We start from the raw sequence: 21,361 nt of genomic DNA, 5'->3' as shown, positions 1-21,361 counted from the left end.
TTAGAATTTTCTCTCACTGCGGATTCTCACTAAAGGAGGGCACGTTTAATAGTGTGTGTGTGTGTGTGTGTGTGTGTGTGTGTGTGTGTGTGTGTGTGTGTGTGTGTAAGAGGAGGAGGAGGAAACGGAGAAGGAAAATGAGGAAGAGAAGGAAGGGTTAGGACACAGAATGGTGAGAAAGGGAAGGATGGTGAGGAGGAAAGAGGAAAAGTGGAAGGGAGGAGGAGGAGGAGGAGGAGGAGGGGGGTCATCAGGAAGAGCTTATTTCGTAACTTAAACAGGCTGCGTCCCTTGCCCTTTAAATCACGAGCTTGTCTGTGTGTCCCACGTGTGCCAGGCGGCCGAGAGAGGAAGGCGCTCGTTGACTGTTGTAAGATGACCTGCGTGCTCGTATAGGGATGTAGCTGTTTTTTTCTTTTTACTATTTAGCGTTTAATTCTGATCACCATTGTTGTTGTTGTTGCTGCTGCTGTTGTATTTATTTTGTCTGTGTTGTATAGGGGAAAGGTTAGGAATGAAGTCTATTTTCAGTCTTATTAATACTTAGCTTTTATATTCGAATTGTCTCTGGTTATATTGCTGTTGTTGTTGTTGATGTTACCGCTGATGTTGTAATTGTTTCCTGTAAGTAATGTAAAGATTGAATTAAACGTGTGTCTTTCTTCTTTTTTAACAACTAAGCTTTTTTTATAATCTGATCGCCACTGTCTTTATTTTGTTTGTTATTGTTGTTGTTGTTGTGGTTGTTGTGGTTGTTGTGGTTGTGGTTGTTGTTGTTGTATTTTTGTATTGTTGTTGTTGTTTTATTTTTATTTTATTTTTGTTGTTGTTGTTGTTCTCTATGTTTAGGGCAAGTCAATTATCATATGCTGGGTTTTTTTCATGATTTACGTTGCAAGAGAGGAGTGTTTTTTTTCCGGTGTTGTTTTCGCAATACCGCCGTGCATTAGCTGATTGATGAATTAATTAGCACCCTGATTTGAAGGTCTATATAAAGCCAGACCAATCATGTTGCTGACTGACTGAGCCCCGCCACGATTTTAGAGAAAAGTACGATACATGAAGTTAACAAAAATACACACACACACACAAAAAAAAACGTAGTTACTGTATTTGTTTTCTTCGTGTTTTAGGCGTCCATTCTCATATATCGTTTTTGTTGGCATAAGTGACACTCTCTCTCTCTCTCTCTCTCTCTCTCTCTCTCTCTCTCTCTCTCTCTCTCTCTCTCTCTCTCTCTCTCTCTCTCTCTCTCTCTCTCTCTCTCTCTCTCTCTCTCTCTCTCTCTCTCTCTCTCTCTCTCTCTCTCTCTCTCTCTCTCTCTCTCTCTCTCTCTCTCTCTCTCTCTCTCTCTCTCTCTCTCTCTCTCTCTCTCTCTCTCTCTCTCTCTCTCTCTCTCTCTCTCTCTCTCTCTCTCTCTCTCTCTCTCTCTCTGGTATTATTTATTTATTTATTTATTTTTGTTAATGATCACGAGTTTTTTTTTCTATTTTTGTAAAGTGTAGAAGAGAAATTCGCCTTGTTGTTGTTGTTCTTTTTTTCAGGAGGAGGAGGAGGAGGAGGAGGAGTCTTTTTCTTTACTTTTCTCTTCTTTCCTTCATTCTATTTCTCTCTCTCTCTCTCTCTCTCTCTCTCTCTCTCTCTCTCTCTCTCTCTCTCTCTCTCTCTCTCTCTCTCTCTCTCTCTCTCTCTCTCTCTCTCTCTCTCTCTCTCTCTCTCTCTCTCTCTCTCTCTCAAACACTATGCATTATCAAGTTAGTAAGTACAGTGATTTGAAAGTGTACAGCTATTAAACTTGAGCAATCATATTCCAGCTAAATGAATGAGCACCACGATTTTAGTGAAAAGTATACGTGAAGATAAAACAACAACAAAAAAAAAATAACTACTAACAGCAACAACAACAAAAAAAAAAAAAAGGAAGCGGCAGCAGATGTTTGTTTAGAAATATTAGACCCATTCTGGTGATGCGGAAGGATGAAACACAATGAGATTTTTGGGGGGTTACAGGGAGGAGAGGTGGGAGGGTCTGGGAACACGAAGAGAGAGTACTGAGGCGCGAGAAACATACTGTGTGTCATTAAGAGCACAAAGGAGGAAAGAAAAGTATTGCTAAAGTGAGGATCTGCAGGATATGTATGTAAAGTTAAGAGAGATATAGATAGATAGATAGAAGGATGCAGATAGATAGATAGATAAATAGATAGATAGATAGAAGGATGCAGATAGATAGACAGATAGAAGGATGCAGATAGATAGATAGATAGATAGATAGATAGGTAAGTAGAGAGAAAGAAAGAGAGGGAGGAACAGACAGACAAACAGAAACAGTCAGAAACTAAGACATTCAGACGCACACAAACACACTGACAAACAGACAAATTAAGAGAAAAACTGATATCTAAACAGTCAGAAAAGACGGACATACAGGTAATTAGACAGACACTATATATCATTATGAACACTGTATATTATTAACAACACCGAAAAAAAACACTCCCTTCTCGCAACGTAAATCATGAAAAAAGACAGCATGTGAAAATTGACTTGCCCAAAACATAAAGAGCATACAGACAGACGTAAAGCCGACGTTGCCGCGATTATCTATTTTGACATTCATGGCCAATACTGACGCAAGAAAATGAAAGAAAAATACGCGGATCAAAAGGAAGGATACGAGGAAAAGAAAAAAGAAAAAAAGGAGGGGAGAGGGAAGCTAATATCCGCCACTCGGCAAAATGCAAATGAAAGATCGCATAAGAAATGAAGATAAAAACACGTCTGATTTAGTTTGCCGAGGACCCGACGACCTGCCGCCCCCCCCACCCCCCCACCCACCCGCCCGTGCTACACGACTCCTGGTGGGTCCCATGCAAGGAGTCATGGTTAAATTGGTTTCGTGTGTGTCTCAGGTAAGAACGTAAGGGCTTCAGGTAGGTCAGGTGGGGAACGTGAAGCGGCCCACGCACTTTCAAACGTTCGTCAAAGCTGATGTTTGATCATAGAATTCGAGAGTGTGTGAGCAAGTTTGAAAGTATGACCAACATGCGTGACGAAGATTAAGCAAGTCTGATATTTTCCCCTCCACCATGACGATTATCAAGCATGTCTGAGTGAGTGTGGCGGTGTAATATCAAACATGTTCAGTCGGGCAGCAGCAGCAAACACATGACCAGCACCTCATGGTATAGATTAACAAAGAATGACCTTACTTTGTTGCATAGAAAGTTTAATTAGTAAGGAAGCATATATGAATTTTCTAAGACCTATAGTAATTGTTTGGGGTTTTATTGGGTTAAGTTAGATTAAGTAGCCTGGGTGAGCACACTACACTTCAGCGTGTCTTGGAAGCTTATCAAAGTTTACAAAGTTTCTCTCATTGTGGAAAATTATAAGTGTTTATAAAAAAAAAGACAGCAGCCAAAGGAGAATGTTATGGAGAACTAGTTGAAAATATAAAAGAAATAAACCACAATTCCTCCAGTAAAGACCTTGATCTTTTTCTGTGCAATTCTTTCATCTAATCTTTTTTTATATATGATATCAATGCAGGCCGCCTCTTTACGCACACTGTCAACTGTCCAACTGAATCAACTGAAGCTCGATCATGCCAGTCGTAGCGAGCGGCTGTGCTTGATTTATGATCAACATCATGTTCGACAAACACGCTTGAAGTTGTGTGGGCCTTTTTGAGCGGCCATCCTGCGTAACGTGACCAACCTTTCCCTGTTTTATGACTTTTTATTAGATTTTTCAGAGTAAAGGAGGCAGTTCAAGGGCAAAATAATAGGAAAAAAAAGCCCGCCCACCTATTATTTTATTTTCTCTGAAATTCCGATGTTACTTAAAGAACTATTGAACGAATCGCCTACACGCGTGAAACTGCCGTCTATTACGTCAGTCGCGAGTCTCAAAACGCTCCTCCATCACCCGGAACTAAAAGGAATTGCCGATACGCGTGAAACTGCCGTCAATAACGTCAGTCACGGGCCTCAGAGCGCTGGCCCGCCTGTCCGTCACCCGCCGCCAGCCGCGCAACAACCAAATAAAGGTGTCGCTGCGAGGCAAAGGGATCGTTGTGGCGTCTCGTGGCGGGGTATCGGCCATAAACCCCGCCTGTGTATCGCCCGGCGCCTGTTACTTTACTACCATACATACATTTTTCCTCTCCGCGTGCCAAGGAAAGCGTGACAGTTTGCTCCTACCTCGCGTGTACGTCTGGCGAGGATAACATACGGTCCCTCTCCCTCTCTCCCTCCCTCTCTCCTTCTCTCACATCGCTTACGTCGTTATTCTCAGAGACAGAGGGAGAAGGAGAGAGGGAGAGGGAGGGATAAAGAGAGAGAGGACGGGGAGGGAGGGAAAGACAGGGTATAGGATAGGCACGAGGAAGGAGAGGAGGGAAGAAGGAAGGAGGAGAAGGTTTGCAGGCAGACGTAGGTAGGATGGTAGGAGGCAAAGGAGGAAGAGTGGGGAGGGTTAGGGTGAGGAGGAGGAGGAGGAGGAGGAGGAGGAGGAGGGTGCTTGCTGGCTTGCTGGAGTACAAACAAGAATAAATTTAGTCCCGCTCGTGTTCCGTAATAAGCGTGGGTGAGTTCAGCCTTCAGGAGAGGAGGAGGAGGCGGAGGCGGAGGCGGAGGCGGAGGAGGAGGAAGAGGAGATGCATGGCCACTTATGTTATGTAGCGATGAGGCGAAAGAGGAAGATCTTGCTTGGAGTAATGGCGTAAGGAGAGAGGGAAGAGGAGGAGCAGGAGGAGGAGGAGGAGGAGAAGTGGGAAGAGAAGTATAAGGAAGAGGTGATGAGGGTAATGATTTATAAGTGTGGGTTGTATAGGTTAGGAGGTTAAAGAGGTCGTTAGTGAGGGGATTTGAGGGTGATGGGTAGTGAGGATGTATAAGGGAGGTGGGCAGATAGGGGGATGTGAGGGTGGTGGGCGGTGAGAAGGATCTGAGGGTATGTGGGAGGTGAACAGTAAGGAGGATGTGAGGGTGGTGGGTCTTTTTTTTATAATGAGGGGGATGTGAGGGTGGTAGGTACGGAAGAGGGTGTGAGGGGTAGGAATAGAGGGATGGGGTGAAGGGGGTAATGAAGGGAAGTTGAGAATGGGGTTAAAGTGTAAAAATAAGGGAAGAAAAAGTAGGTTGAGAGTGAGAAAGTTAGGTTTGGTTATTTGATACAGAGTTGGGTGTTTGTTGTGTAAGTTGTCTCTGTTGGAATCTCCAGCATTGAATTAATAGGTTGTGTTAATTTATAAACAGCAATATCTCTCCTATTATATTTTGCTTGTGTCCGCTTCATTCACACACACACACACACACACACACACACACACACACACACACACACACACATACGCAATAAAAAGCTTCAGTTGTTTGTTGTTTGTGCAAGTTGTGTTCGTGTTATTAACTTGTGGTAATGAATTGATAGGTTCTTTTAATTTATAGTCAGTGATATCTATTTTGTCTATTTGGCATTAAACTGCTTCACACACACACACTAAAAACTCCAATTACTGCACTCGTACCTCATGTCTAACGTTCTCTTTCCAAAATCCGATACGGCGCAAGTTTGTTCGGTAATTTTTGAAGCATAATGGCGATGAATAAGCCCGTTTCGGTGAGGGTTCGGAGCTTCGGCGCAAAGTTTCGATTGGGCGGCTGTGATGGGCGGGGAAAGAAAGGCTGTGATTGGCTACTGGGAGGAAGTGTGACGTCAGAGGAGGGGAAGGGGGAAGGCATGCATACTCTCTCTCTCTCTCTCTCTCTCTCTCTCTCTCTCTCTCTCTCTCATCATTCCTAATTTCCACTCTTGCTTTGCTTCCCTTCCGCTATTTGTGTGTGTGTGTGTGTGTGTGTGTGTGTGTGTGTGTGTGTGTGTGTGTGTGTGTGTGGCAAATTATCATCTCATATATTTCTCCCTTGTACTATCTCCTGTCTTCCTCCTTCCTTTCCCTTCCCTCTTCCCTTCCGCTGGGCAAATGAATCTTCCCCTCCTCTTCCTTCTCCTCCTCCTCCTTGCTATCAGAATGTCCTCCCGTACCCTCTTCCCATTCCTTTCCTCTCTTCCTCTCCTCCCTTCCTTCCACCTCTCCAGCCTCCCTTCTTCCTCCACCTTCCCTTCTACCCTTCTCTCTTCTTCCTTCCTTCACCTCTTCCTCCCTAACCTCTTCTTTCTCCTCCTTCCGTCCTTCCTTTCCATTACCTCTCCCCAGCCTCCCTTCTTCCTCCTCCGTCCCCTTTTCCACTCCTTCTACCCTTCCTCTAACCTCTCTCTCTCTTCCATAGCTTCCTTCAACCCTTCCTACTCTTCCTCATATTCCTCCTCTTTCCTTCCCTTCTTTCTCCTCCTCTTCCTCCCCTCCTTCCCATAGCTGCCCTTCAACCCTTTCCCCCTCTTCCTCATATTCCTCCTCTACGTTTCCATTCCTTCCCCTTCCTTCCCATATCCTTCCTCTAACCTCTCCTCTCCCCTTCCATAGCTTCCCTTCAACCGTTCCTACTCTTCCTCATATTCCTCCTCTACGTCCCCTTCTTCCCCTTCCTTCCCATATCCTTCCTCTAACCTCTTCTCTCCCCTTTCTTAGCTTCCCTTCAATCTTTCCCCCTTCTTCCTCATATTCCTCCTCTACGTTCCCCTTCCTTCCCATATCCTTCCTCTAACTTTTCCTCTCCCCTTCCATATCTTCCCTTCACCCCTACAAGCCATCCCTTCACCCCACGCTAAAAGCCACACCATTTGGAACCATCGCCTTCGTCCGTAATATCCCGGTACTCCACGGTCGGTATCTTCAGACGCCTCCCCCTCCTACATCATCTACTTCCAAAGGCCAAAAGGGAGATTACTCGTGTCCTAATGAGCTCGTTTTCAGGTTAATGCTACAGAGGAAGGGTCAAACTACCACCAGGGCCATAAAAGTACCCATGGAAAAGCCCAAAACTCCTATGAAAGCCTTGTCAGATGTGTTTTCGAGCGCTGAAATTCAAAATATGGTGCCATTAGTAATCATTGCCTAGCATCGTATAGCTGGTTGGCGTGTTGGTCGTGTTATTGAATGGACTATTACACTGGGCAAATTTTCCGTGGATCTTCAGTCAAACCACAATTTCCGCTGGCGTGGTTCTCATATTTCCGTGGTTTTCTGACGTGTCCACGATCTTCCAAAGCTACGGTAGATTTCCCCGAAGGACGACGGTATTACTCACCATCATCAGCATCAGCAATAACAAGAAACAAATGAGAACCACGCTAGCGGAAATCGTGGTTTGACTGAAGATCCACGGAAAATTTGCCCCTTATTAGCGCGCCGGGGATCGAACCAACGTACCAGTGCTTTCCTCTTCGTCGTTGAGGTGGTTTTCGCGGGTCCTGGAACGCTCAAGGGCCGGGAGAGAACATCAAAGGCAACGTAACTTATGCTTTCCGAGTTTCCACGAAATTTGGCATCACCGCAGCGCAAAATTTTCATCGGGTGCGTGATATGCTGGGTTTTCTTCCCCTCCATCTCCTCTTCCTCCTCCTCCCCCTCCTCCTCCTCCTCCTTCCTTCCTCCATTTTTCTGTCCCACACTTATTCTTTTTTTTCTTTTCCTCTCTCTCTCTCTCTCTCTCTCTCTCTCTCTCTCTCTCTCTCTCTCTCTCTCTCTCTCTCTCTCTCTCTCTCTCTCTCTCTCTCTCTCTCTCTCTCTCTCTCTCTCTCTCTCTCTCTCTCTCTCTCTCTCTCTCTCTCTCTCTCTCTCTCTCTCTCTCTCTCTGCTTTTTCTTTCATTCTTTTTTTTCCTCCCTTTTCGCTCCCTTATTCATTCTGTCTCTCTTTTCCCTTTCTCTCTTCCTGCTCCTTCCTTCCTTCCTTTCTCTCTTTTTCGCTTCTACACTCAATTTTTTCCCCTTTTCTCTCTTTCTCCCTCTTTCCCTCCCTCCCTCTCTCTTCCTTTCTCCTCCTCCTCTTCTCTCATCTCTCCCTGGTCTTTCCTTCCTTATTCCTTTTCGCTACCACACTCATTTTCCCTCTTCTCTTTTTCTCTTTTCCAGCTCCTTCCTTCCTCCCTTTTTCTCTCTCACACTTATTTCCTCTCCTATTCCTTTCTCTCTCCCTCCCTTCCACTCTCCCTCCCGCTCTCTCTCTCTCCCTCCTCTCCCTCCCTCCTCCTCCGTCCTCCTCCTCCTCCTCAGGTAACGGTAAGAGGGAAAAACATGTATATTTCCCCCCACGAAAAATGCTTCTTCGCCTCGCGCATAAAGCTTGGGAGGAGGGAGGCAGAGAGCGCTCTGCCACCACCACCGCCGCCGCCGCCTCCATCGTTGTTGTTGTTGTTGTTGTTGTTGTTGTTGTTTAGTTACCATCATTATTGTTGTTGTTCTTGGTCTTTTTTCTTCTTCGCTTCCTCCTTTTCCTCCTCCTTATCTTCTTTTTTTCTTCTTTTTTTTCTTTTCCTTCTTTTTCTTCTTATTATTATTCATCGTCTTCGTTGTCTTCTTTTTTCTTCGTCTTCGTCTTCGTCTTCTTCATCTTCGTCTTCTTTTTTTCTTCTTCTTTTCTTTCATTATTTTGCATTATCTTTTCCTTTATCTTTTTCTTTTACATCATCAACAGTTTTTTCTTCCCTCTCTTCTTCCTCTCATTCTTTTATTACTCGTGTGAGGCGGCTGCGCTTCTCAATTTTTTCCTCTGCTTCCTTATTTCCTTCGGTTGCTCTTTGTCGGTCTCTTCATCTTACGAGCTAAAGAAGAAGAACAGAAAAGGATCCAGTCGTAACCGTTTGCAGACCAACCAAGAACCACCAAGAGCAAGGAAGGGAATAAGGGAAGGACGGAAGGAACAGCTGGTATGTGTGTGTAGGAGATAATGTCTGTCCAGGGTCTTGCTATGGTCTATCCAGGGTCTCTTTTAAGGTCTGTCCAAGGCTTCTTCAAGGACTAGGACGGACGGAAGAAACAGCTGGTGTGTGTGGGATGATGTCTGTCCAAGGCCTTGCTATGGTCTATCCAGGGTCTCTTTTAAGGTCTGTCCAAGGCTTCTCCAAGGTCTAGGACGGACGGAAGAAACAGCTGATATGTGTGGGATGATATCTGTCCAAGGGGTTTTCCGAGGTCTCTCTCAGGTCTGTGTAAAGTCTCTCTCCTTGGAATCATTATCTGTACCAGCGGGGGTTTCATATATACGTACAGAGGGAGAGAGAGAACTACCACCACCAGCCGCTACACACACTACACTCCCTTCCACATACAGAGGGGTCCTGGAGGGCAGTGTAGTGGCGGTTGAAGCTTTGCAATATAAAACCCGCACCGCTGCCACCATTTGTGTTTTGAGGAAAGGATAAAAGAGGGAAAGGGAAAAAGGACACTATCTTCTTTTTTTTGTCACTTAGGCGTGTGTGTCCTCTCTCTCCCTCTCTCTCTCTCTCTTTCTCTCTCTAATGCACTGGGTTGACTTTTTTAGGGTAAGTCCTGAAGTGTGATTGCTCAGGGCCTCGACTTCCTTGATAAAATGGTAATGTAGGAATCTGGCTGATCTCTCTTTCTCTCTGTCTTTCTTTCATATTCTCTCTCTCTCTCTCTCTCTCTCTCTCTCTCTCTCTCTCTCTCTCTCTCTCTCTCTCTCTCTCTCTCTCTCTCTCTCTCTCTCTCTCTCTCTCTCTCTCTCTCTCTCTCTCTCTCTCTCTCTCTCTCTCTCTCTCTCTCTCTCTCTCTCTCTCTCTCTCTCTCACGAAGGATACAGAATACAAAAAAAAACGAAAAATGCATGAAACACAACACAATTTTTTTTTTAAATGCAAAAATATAAAAGCAATACAAGAAATAGATACAAAAAACACAAAAAAAATAATGATATAAAAAATCCAAAATACAAAAAAGGAAACAAAATATAAAAAAAAGGAAACATGATACAACGAAATCAAAATACAAAAGGATACAAATTACGAAACAGGAAATACAGAAGGATGCAATAAATATAGGGGTAAAAAAAAAAGAGCGGCGGTGGTCTGCGTGGGTTTGTAGTCCCCGCCGCCCTGTGTAAATCTTCCTGCCATGTCCCGCAAACCGCTCACCTCCTCCTCCTCCTCCTCCTCCTCCTCCTTTTCCTCCTCCTCCTCTTCAGTCAGGCCGCAGATACTTCCTTCCTCACCACACGCCACCCTCCACCTCCTCCTCCTCCTCCTCCTCTTCTTACTCCAATTCTACTTCTTCCTCTCTCCCGTGAACACTCGCCCCACTAACATTCTCTCTCTCTCTCTCTCTCTCTCTCTCTCTCTCTCTCTCTCTCTCTCTCTCTCTCTCTCTCTCTCTCTCTCTCTCTCTCTCTCTCTCTCTCTCTCTCTCTCTCTCTCTCTCTCTCTCTCTCTCTCTGACTGCTCTTTTTTTTTTTTCTTTTCCGGGTTAGACTTTGATTTGCTTCACTGAATTCTCCTTTTTTTTTTTTTTTAACTCTATCAACCTCATATTTATTTCATGTCATTTTCGGTATTACTTTTTTTTGCTTTCTTTTCTTCCATTTTATTTTTTTATTCTTCATTCATCTTTCTCTTCTTTTTCTCCCCATTTCGTTTTATCCTTCCACGTCCTAATATTTTTTTTTTCTCTCATGATCTTTTTCTTTTCATTTCCTCTCATCTACATCATATTTATTTTAGGTCCCGTTTTTCTTTTATCCTTCATTTCTCCATTTTCTCTCTCACTTTCTCTCCTCTCTTTGACTTCCTGTTTTTTCGTCTTTCCCAACTTTTCCACATTTGTTTCCTTCCCATTTCGCTTTTCTTCAGGTTCATTTTATTTATTTCTCTTCTCTTTTTATGTTATTTCATCTTTATTTTTTTCCATTTTCTCTCACTTTCTATCGTCTATTTTTTACGTTCCTTTCATGGTCTTTCCTAACTTTTTTTTCACTTGTTTCCTCATTTTGCTTTCATTCTGCTTCATTTTCTTCTTTTCCCTTCTATTTTGTATCGTATTTCATGGTTCCTTTTTTCCCCATTTACCCTAACTTTCTTTCTTCTCTCTTTTTCATATTTTCTCAGCATTTCGTATTCTTCCATATTCTCTTACGTTCTCCTAACTCTCTTTCTCTTCTCTTTTTCATATTTTCTTTCGTCATTCTGTTTTCCTCCATTTTCTCTTACGTCCTGCTAACTATCTTTCTTCTCTCTTTTTCATATTTTTTCTTAATTTCTTTTCCTCCACTTTCCCATACGTTCTCCTCTCTTTCGTTCTTTTCATCGTCTTTCTTAACCTTTTCCTTTGTGTCCTTCTCGTTGTGTTTTCCTTCTGCTTCATTTCATGCCTTCTGACTTATTTTTTTTATATTTTAGTTTTTTTTGCAGAGCTGAGGAAGCCAAAATGAAGACTGCGTGGATGATTTCTTTTCTTGGTATGCGTTTTGTGTTGTGGAGTCGGGGGAGGGAGGGGGAGAGGGAGGGAGGAAGGGGGAGAGGATGAGGGAGGGGGAGAGGGAGGGGTGGAGGTAGGAGAAGGTTGCCAATTTTCCCCTTTCAGTTTCTCTATTTTCTCTATTGTCTCCGTTACCTAGAATTCACTCAACTTTCCTCCGCACCACAGACTTATGTATTTCTTTATCTCTATTTTTCTCACCTGACTAAACTTTTCAATAGGTTTTCTTTCTACTTCTTTTTCTCTCTTTTTCATATGGTTCTTGGGAGAGCTTTGTTTGGCTTTGCATCTATCTGTCTATCTATCTGTCTATATATCTCTATCTGTCTATCTATATATTCCTTTTCCTCAGCACCTACGAGAAAAAGAGAAAAGAAAGTGTGTGTGTGTGTGTGTGTGTGTGTGTGTGTGTGTGTGTGTTGCAGAGAGAATTAAGACGACTCAGCCTCTTATATACCTGCCAAAGTGAAGTGTTGAAAGCCGAGAACCACACACACACACACACACACACACACACACACACACACACACACACACACCTCCCTCCCTCCCCACCACACACTATCATTTCTCCACCTCACGATTCATTTGTAACACTCCAACAAGGGCTCAGGTAACATTCCTCCCAGTTTATGAGCACGCAGCACCTGCACGCAACACTCACACACACACACACACGCACACACAGGAAATACTCATACACACAGTCCCCTCACGAACATACGCACATACTCTCCCTAAAAAAAGAAAAACATGTTACTTTCTGGAATACAAAACTGAACAAAAGACATTAAGTACAACAACAACAAAAACAACAACAACAACAACAACAACAACAACACGCAACACGCACAACTCAACTTAAGACCCCGTGTATACTAACTTGCTAATTAGGATTCCAAACACTCTACCATACCTCGTGGAGTTTTGAGTTCTTCCCGCAACACACAACACAATATTCACGCTTTAAAAAACAAACAAAACAAAAGAAAAGCAAAAGAAAACAAACAAGTGCATTAGAGTATTGGCCTTTCGTTAATTATAAAAGAAACAACTGATTTTGGAGTGCATCATTAGCTGGAGAGTTGAGGTGATGACTGTGTGTGTGTGTGTGTGTGTGTGTGTGTGTGTGTGTGTGTCTTGAGGCGCCGTAATGGCCAAAGTTTATCGTGTCGTTTGCCTCCTGAACATCTGCTTGGGATTACTACTACGCATACCTTCCTGGGGGGGGGGAGGGGGTGAAGGGGGCAAGGGGGGTGAAGGGGGGCGGGAGGTTGGAGGGAAGGGGGGCGTGGGGCGGAGTGATCATGCCGCAGGGGTAATGGAAGCACGTAATACACACACACACACACACACACACACGGAGGACGGAAGATGTGTGTATAGGAGTGCATGGTGTGTGTGTGTGTATGTATGTGTGTGTGTGTGTGTGTGTGTGTGCGTGTGTAACTTTATTTCAAGCTTCCTGGAGAACGTCTGAGCGATCTTTAATGGAGGCTGCAATTCAGGGTCTCTTTATTCCTTCATTTCTTTACTTCTTCGTTCTTCTACTTATTCAATATTTTTTACTTTACAATACGTCAAGGCAGGAGTATTTTGCTTCCTCGTTGGGGGCGGACGCCGAGGAAGGGAAAAAATGAACGAGGTTGTTGATTTGTATGAATATTTATGTCAAGGATTTTTTTTCCCCCATTCGATTATCATTTGGACAAAGATCGGTTTTATACGACATTTTCGCTTCTCGCATCATCTATTTCTAAACGTCAAAGAGGGGATCAATCGGGTTCTTATGAGTGTTTCTTCAGGTTCATGGTGCAGAAGAAGCGTCAAACTACTACTACCAGGGTCATAAAACTACCCCTGGAAATGCCCAAAACTCCTACGAAAGCCTTGTCAAATATGTGAATTTAGGCGACGAAATCTTAAGTAATAAACGTCAAAGAGGGGATCAATCGGGTTATAATGTGTTTCTTCAGGTTCATAGTACAGAAGAAGCGTCAAACTACTACCAGGGTCATAAAGCTACCGTTGGAAATGCCCAAAACTCCTACGAAAGCCTTGTCAAATATGTGAATTTTGGCGACGAAATCTTAAGTAATAAACGTCAAAGAGCGGATCAATCGGGTTCTTATGAGTGTTTCTTCAGGTTCATGGTACAGAAGAAGCGTCAAACTACTACTACCAGGGTCATAAAACTACCCCTGGAAATGCCCAAAATTCCTACGAATGCCTTGTCAAATAATTATGTGAATTTAGGAGACGAAATCTTAAGTAGTACGACCCAAAGAGACGATGGAGATAGAAGAGAACGAGGCGACAGTAGAAAAGAAATGGATTGGTCAAGATGTTTACCATATACACATACTAGAAATTCATATGAAGACAAAAGGAGGATAAGGAAGGAGATAAAGGATTAGACGAGCATTGTCATCCACCAGCTCGAAACAACATATGGACGGGTGACTTATAGAATCTGGATGAACATGTATTTCCCTTTCTCCAGGCAACGTCGGCAGAATGGATGACTTCGAATCTGGATGAACATGTTTTTTTTATCCCTTCTCCCAGGCAACGTCGGCAAAATGGATGACTTCGAATCTGGATGACCATAGCTTTTTATCCCTTCTCCAGGTCACGTAGGCAGACTGGATGACATTTCGGAACTGGATGACCATAGTTTTTTTCCCTTCATCCAGACCACGGGGGAAGGGTAGCAGGATGGATGAATGGATGACTTTTCGGAGCTGGATGAACATAGCTTTTTATCCCTTCGCCAGGTCACGTCGGCAAGGTGGATGACTTTTCAGAACTTTATGAACCTATAGCTTTTTTTTCCCTTCATCCAGACCACGACGGAAGGATAGCAGGGTGGATGAATGGATGACTCTTCGGCCCGTATTCTTCAACATTTCGGAACCCAAGCGCACTCATTTGGCAAGGCTTTCGTAGGAGTTTTGGGCCTTTCCAGTGGTAGTTTTATGACCCTTTTGGTAGTTTGATCGTTCTATTGTGCCGTGAACTTACAGAAACGCTCATTAGAAAGCGATTGATCTCCTTTTCGGCGGCATTTTTTTACAGCAAAGGAGACGGCTCAAGGGCAACAAAAAGAGTGCAGATGAAAAAAAAAAGCCCGCTACTCACCGCTCCCATAATAGACAAAACTTAAGAGTGGCCAAGAGAGGTCAATTTCGGGGTGGGAGCGTTACCAATAGCTGCTTTCGTATCTGGATGAACATAGCTTTATCTTCTTCCAGGTCACGTCGGCAAGATGGGTGAATTTATGGAGCCGGGTGACGGATTCACCCACTTCAACACTCTGCTGGGTGACGCCTCCATTTCGTCCTTCTCCTCCATGCTGACGGAGTCCTCCACGGCGCCCTCCACCTCCACCGCCAACCTCTCGACCTCCGCGCAGGGGGTAGAGGAGGAGGGCCACCACTACCCCGCCGACATGCTAGGCTTCACGGCTGCCTCCGCTTTTATCATCGCCATTCTGGGCACGTTCGGTAAGTTTTATTAGTTTCTTTTTGTGCTTTAGTAGGGTACAGTCTCTCTCTTCATTTACCTATCTATCTATCTATCTATCTATCTGTTAGTCTGCCTGTCTCGATTTCACGTTATCTTATCTCCTTTTACGTTTTTTTCGTTTTTTTTCGCCTGTTTTCTGTTGTTTTGGCATGTTCGTTTTAAGGATTTTTCGCTACCTAAATCTCTGTCTCTCCTTTCTCTCTCTCTCTCTCTCTCTCTCTCTCTCTCCTTTTTTGCGTTTTTTTCCGTCGTTTTTCACTTTTTTTCCTATTTCTCTGTGTTCATCATGTAGGAATGGACGCACATTTATTTTTATTCTAGTCTTCCCGCTTTTCCTCGTTTTCTTTCATCACATTTCTTCCTGTCTCCATCACTAACAATAATTTCTCCTGCTGCTCCTCTCTTGACCCTCTTCGCCGAGATGTCCGTTCATTCCCCGCCCTCATGGTATAGGGAGGCACACAGCGGCCGTCATAACTCGTGTAACATGTGGTCCAGACTCCATCCATTCCTTCCTTTCCTCTATCCTTCCACCCGAAATTGACCTCTCTTCTGGCCGGACTCTCGCTTTTTTTTTTTTTTTCTTGTATTTGTTGGAGCAGCGTACAGCTTTTTTTTTTATTTTTTAGCTTTTTTTTCAACTTCCTTCCTTTGCTGAAAATAGTCATACCGTGTTCTTTCTTCATTTTATTTCTCTTCTTTCTTTTTTTTCTCTACTTTCATATTTCCTTTTCTTCTCAGTTTCTCGTGTTTTCTGTCGTTTTTTTATATATTTTTTCTGCATCTCTTTTTTTTATATATATCTACCTTTTCCCGCCATATCTCATCTTACTCCAATGTTGCTCTTCTCTTTTTTCCTTTCTTTACTTTCATATTTCCTCTTAGTTTCCAGTTTCTCTTGTGTTTTTTTTCGTCTTTATATATTTTCCTACATTTCTCTCTTTTTTTTTAATGTATCTTCCTTTCCCACCATCTCTCATCTTACTCCAATATTGCTTTTCTTTGTTTTCCTTTCTTTACTTTCATATTTCCGCCTTTTTTCCAGTTTCTCTTTTGTGTTTTTTTGTCGTCTTTATATATTTTCCTTCATTTCTCTTTTTCTCAATATATCTTCCTTTTCTCACCATCTCTTATCTTACTCCAATATTGCTTTTCTTTGTTTTCCTTTCTTTACTTTCATATTTCCTCTTTTTTTCCAGTTTTTCTTTTTGTGTTTTCTGTCTTCTTTATATACTGTACATTTTCTTTTTTCTCTATATCTACCTTCCCCATCATCTCCCATTTTATTTCGAGTCCAGTTCATCTCTCACTCCCCTTACTCATCTTCCTTCTCTTTTTTCTCCTCCCATACCCCCTTTCCAAACGGCCTACTCCACTTCACAACTCCACTATACATCCGTCTATGTATCTACTCTACTTCTTTCATTTTGCCGCCCACTACGTCTCCTCGCCCCCTCTCTAACTTAACTCTACGCCAATTCATCTCTTCACTTCCCTATCTTCCCATCCTTCCTCGTCTCTCGCACGCCCCCCTCGACACTGCCCATTCCATTCCATTTTGCTGTCCACTAAGTTTCCCCTCCCTATCTTACCCCACGTCCACTTCATCTCTCTCTCCCCTTTCGCATCTTTCCCATCCTCTCCTCCCACGGCATCCCCCTCTACACCGCTCCCTCCCGCTACTTACATTTTGCTATCCACTATGTTTCCCCCCTTCCCTACCCTCCCCATCTTCCCTCACCCTTCACATCCTTCGCTCTCTCCCCTCCCTAAACCCACCTCTATATAGCCTCCCCTATACCACATTTTGCTCCCCACCCTCCGCGACGTTTTAGTTACAGTATCCCCTTTATCTTCCATCCCCGTTCTCCCCATCCACCGTTTTCTCTCCCTATGTCTCCCACCCATCTCTCTCCCCTCGCCTATGATGTAAATGGGTCCAACATTTTTTTTTTTTTTTTGAGGCAGAAGGAAAGTGTTTTGGAGTTTTTGTTACACTCACTCTTGCGCGGGTTTTGAAGGCGAGATGTGTTGTGAATTAAAATGACGTGGAGGTAGGAGTTTGTGGGACACTGAATTAAATATGATGACATGCGCGCGGGTCCACACACACACACACACACACACACACAGTAAGGCAATCAATCATTCATATTATCCATTAAACAATCATAACAACTATTTTGAATGACAGTTTTATGATGATTCTCTCTCAATCTATCTATCTATCTGTTTGTATCTATTGTTGTGCTGGAAGCTTCCCCCGGCGACCATAGGCCTCTAGAAGGCTCCCGGAGAAACGAGCAAAGGGGCGGAGAGCAAGGCGCGGCCAGGCGCCAGGCGGGAAGTATTGCCAACTTGCATATATTTTTGCTACATTTTCTTGTATGATCTGAAATATACTGTAATATTCTAGACTGTACTGTTCTGGATATATATAGGAGAAGAGGGCGAGAGAGAGTCCAGTCCCAGTCATAGTAAGCTAGTGGTAAGTGAAGAGTCAGAGTGAAGTGTACTACTAAGGAAGAATATTAAACTACAGAAGTTGTGCAAAGTGTTTACATATCTCCCTCCCACGGAGTCTCCTGACGGCGACACGGAACCCAAGTAACACGTCCGGCATAACACTGGTGTCAGGAGTGTAGGCATTTGTTTTTCGCCATGGAGACTCGTTCCCAAGCTGCCCAGAGGGACGACATGTTGACTGAACTTTTGGAAGCCTTGAGACTACAGGGGGAGAAACAAGAAAGAGCACAGCAACAACAAGAAAGAGCACTCCAAGAACTCAAGGAACAACAAGAAAGAGCACACCAAGAACTCAAAGAACAACAAGAAAGAGCACAGCAACAACAAGAAAGAGCACAGCAACAACAAGAAGGAACACTCCAAGAACTCAAAGAACAACAAGAAAGAGCACAGCAACAACAAGAAAGAGCACAGCAACAACAAGAAGGAACACTCCAAGAACTCAAAGAACAGCTAGAAGATCGCTTCACAGGATTACAGCTACAGCTAAAAGCAGTACAAGATGGAAGTGAATCAGTGCGAAGAGAAATGACTGATGTGACCACGAACTTGGGACAACGCCTGATAGAAGTGGAGAAAGAACACACAAATCTTCAACAAGAGATGGAGGTGGTACGGAGACGACACACAAAGAAATACTAGAAGTAAGTGACAGAGTGAAGGCCCTTGAAGACTGCTTGGCTGGAAACGGACAGCCAGTGCTGCAGGGGGCTAGTTGTACCCAAGATGCTCCTTCTACGCAAGTCCGGGGTAGTTTGAGCCCTGTTTCGCCTGAGTTTATCCCCGCAAGAAGTTCCGCCAGCCCCATGGGTCTGCTGGGTTCGCCTGTTAGAAAGAAGCCTCAGGAGTTTGATGGAAAGGTCTCCTGGGAGGCTTACCGCTCAGGTTGAGTTGTTGGCAGCTCGGAACGGATGGGATGACCAAGAGTGCGCGGTACAGCTGGCCCCTAGCCTCAAAGGGGCGGCGCTGGAGGTCCTTGCTCAGCTCGACAATGCGACAAAGGGCAGCTACAGCGGGCTGGCACAGGCGCTGGAGCAACGATATGGGACCAAGCACCAGAACGAGCTCTTCAGGGTTAGGTTCAGAACCCGCAACAGGAGGCGCGGCGAGTCTCTTCAGGAACTCGCTCAGGACCTTGAGAGCATGGCGCACAAGGCATACCAGGTGCCACCCTGACCTGCTGACGGTTTTGCGTGATCAATTCATCGATGCCCTGGACAGCCCTCAGCTGAAGATACAAGTGAACCAAGCTAAGCCAACATCAATGCAGGAAGCTCTGGCACGTGCCATGGAGTTTGAGTCCTTTGTTAGGTCTAGCTTGTCAAGCTTCAGGGACGACTCGACTTCTGGCACAGACAGGTTCCAAGGAACGTGCTGGTACTGCTAGAAGGTTGGGCACAAGGAGAACGAATGCTATAAGAGGAAGAAGGAATATGAAGGTGGCGCTAAGAAGAAGCCCAGGGAAGGACCCAAGTGCTGGACCTGTGGAGAAAAGGGGCACTGGAAGAATGAGTGTCGGAAAAATGTGCCCCCAACGAGGGACCACCACTCGGGAAACTAAGAAGGACTGGTTCACGGGGGCAACGACCAGTCTGTCCTGTACATGCCCCGAAGATATCAGTGTGCAGGAGAACCACCATGACAAGCTGCCAAGTGGAGGGCAAGGTTGACGGAGTGTTGTGGCCTGTGGTCGTCGACACAGGCTCGGAACGCACATTGGTGCGGCCTGACGTGGTGAGTCATCGTCGGCTTCCTAAGACGCCGCATCGACTGTGCGGAGTCACAGGACACTACGCAGAGCTCAGAGGCCCAGTGGACGTGAAGTTTGAGCTCGGAGGAAAGGAAGAGTTCCTCTCTGTGTACGTGGCCGACATGGATGACCCCTGCATCCTAGGTATGGACTATCTTGTCTCCCACAGGTGCGAGCTGGACTTCCGCGCTAAGCAGCTGACTGTAAGAGGAAGGAGGGTGCCACTGACGACTGTGAACAAGGAAGACCTGCCAGTGACGGTCAAGCGCACCACCATTATTCCTCCGAGGTCGGAGATGCTGTTACCCTGTCAAATTACGGGTGCCCCCCCGGCTAGCCTGTGTGTGGTAGAGAGTGGAAGTCGATGCCCGGTAGAAAACGGGGTGATTGTAGGCAGTACTTTGGTAGACCCTGCTGCAGCGGAAGTGCCTGTCGTCGTGGCCAATGTCTCCTTCAGCCCAAAGAAAATAAAACAAGGGACCATGGTGGGGTTGTGCCAAGAGATCGACCAGAAACCAAGAACCTGTGTCTGCAGGAGAACCCTGACGAAGCCCCAGGAGGAGCTGCCTGACTACCTGCGCGACCTGTTTGACAGGAGCTCCAAGTGTCTAGAGGAACCCCAAGTGGAACAGCTCAGGGAGCTTCTCGTGAGAAATGCAGATGTGTTTTCCACAGGAGACCTGGACTTGGGGTGTACGGACCTGGTAGAGCACCACATCGACACAGGTAGCCACCGCCCAGTGAAGCAAGCTCCTCGAAGGATGGCACCAGCCCGTCGCAAGGAGATGGATGAGGTAATGGATGATCTCCGGCAACAGGGGTTAATCGAGCGGTCCAGCAGCCCGTGGGCGTCTGCTGTAGTGCTCGTCAGGAAAAAGGACGGTTCCCTCAGGTGCTGCGTGGACTACCGAGCCCTCAACGATCTCACCATCAAGGATTCATACCCACTCCCACGGATCGACGACACGCTCGACGCCTTGGTGGGCTCCAAGTGGTTTTCAACACTGGATATGAAGTCTGGGTATCACCAAGTCAAAATGGCGAAACAGGACAAAGAGAAAACAGCCTTCTCCTACGGTCAAGGCCTGTGGCAGTTTAAGGTCATGCCCTTTGGCCTGTGCAACGCGCCGGCCACGTTTGAGCGGCTGATGGAGAGGGTGCTGGAGGGACTTCACTGGAAGACGGCACTCATCTACCTCGACGACGTGATTGTCTTTGGCCAGACCTTCGAGCAGGAGATGGAAAGGCTATCAGAGGTTTTCGCCCGGTTTAGAGCTGCACACCTTAAGCTCAGCCCGAAGAAATGCTGTCTGTTCCAAAAGGAGGTCCAATACTTGGGACACATCGTGAGCGAGTCTGGAGTACGCACTGATCCTGAGAAGGTGGCTGCGGTAAGGGACTGGCCGACACCCACCAACGTGAAGGAGCTGCGGAGCTTCCTCGGTTGTGCTCATACTACCGCAGGTTTGTGAAAGGCTTCGCTACGATTGCTGCACCACTGCACCTCCTGACGAAGAAGGGGCGCAAGTTTGAGTGGACAGCGGAAACTCAGGTTGCCTTTGAGAAGCTCAAGGAGGCCCTCATCAGCTCGCCCGTACTCACCTACCCAGACCCCTCTAAGCCTTTTATACTGGATTGTGATGCCAGTGATGAGGGGATTGGTGGAGTGCTATCTCAGGCATGTGCCGACATGGAACGGGTTGTGGCCTACTTCAGCAAGAAGCTCACCCCAGCCGAGAAAAACTATTGCGTGACCCGGAAAGAACTCCTGGCAGTAGTCAAGAGCCTTGACTTTTTCCATGCTTACCTGTACGGTGCAACTTTCACCATCCGCACGGATCACGCTGCATTGCGGTGGCTGAAGTCACTGAAAACCCTGAGGGCCAGCTTGCTCGCTGGATAGGTAAACTAGAGCAGCATCACTACACTATTGTGCACCGATCTGGACTAACACACGGTAACGCGGACAGCTTGAGCCGGCGCCCATGCCTACCGGAGTGTCAACATTGCCTCCAGAGGGAAAGCGTCCAGAATATGTGCCGCCGCACTACAGTGGAACAGACAGCGGAGGTGCCATGGGAAGACTTGGGAAAACTGCAGCGGGAGGACCGAGATCTGAGACCAATTATGGAGTGGCTGAGTCAGTCGTCAACGCGACCTGGGTGGGAAG

The 21,361-nt window shown here is 45.5% G+C and overlaps 1 protein-coding gene across 5 annotated transcripts in view; it reads left to right on the top strand.

Moving 5' to 3' along the window:
* The window catches only part of LOC127009952 (G-protein coupled receptor moody-like), a 204,967-nt gene that overhangs the window by 167,214 nt on the left and 16,392 nt on the right, over positions 1-21,361 (top strand). For all 5 annotated transcript variants that reach the window (XM_050883514.1, XM_050883557.1, XM_050883547.1 and 2 more), the window contains one exon: positions 14,642-14,893. In XM_050883514.1, the coding sequence (XP_050739471.1) occupies positions 14,656-14,893 (238 nt within the window). In that variant the 5' untranslated portion in view covers positions 14,642-14,655. The remainder of the gene's footprint in view (positions 1-14,641; positions 14,894-21,361) is intronic.

Source organism: Eriocheir sinensis, chromosome 4, assembly GCF_024679095.1.
Source record: "Eriocheir sinensis breed Jianghai 21 chromosome 4, ASM2467909v1, whole genome shotgun sequence".
NCBI classification, from domain to species: domain Eukaryota; kingdom Metazoa; phylum Arthropoda; class Malacostraca; order Decapoda; family Varunidae; genus Eriocheir; species Eriocheir sinensis.
This window is presented reverse-complemented; position numbering and strand designations above follow the sequence as displayed.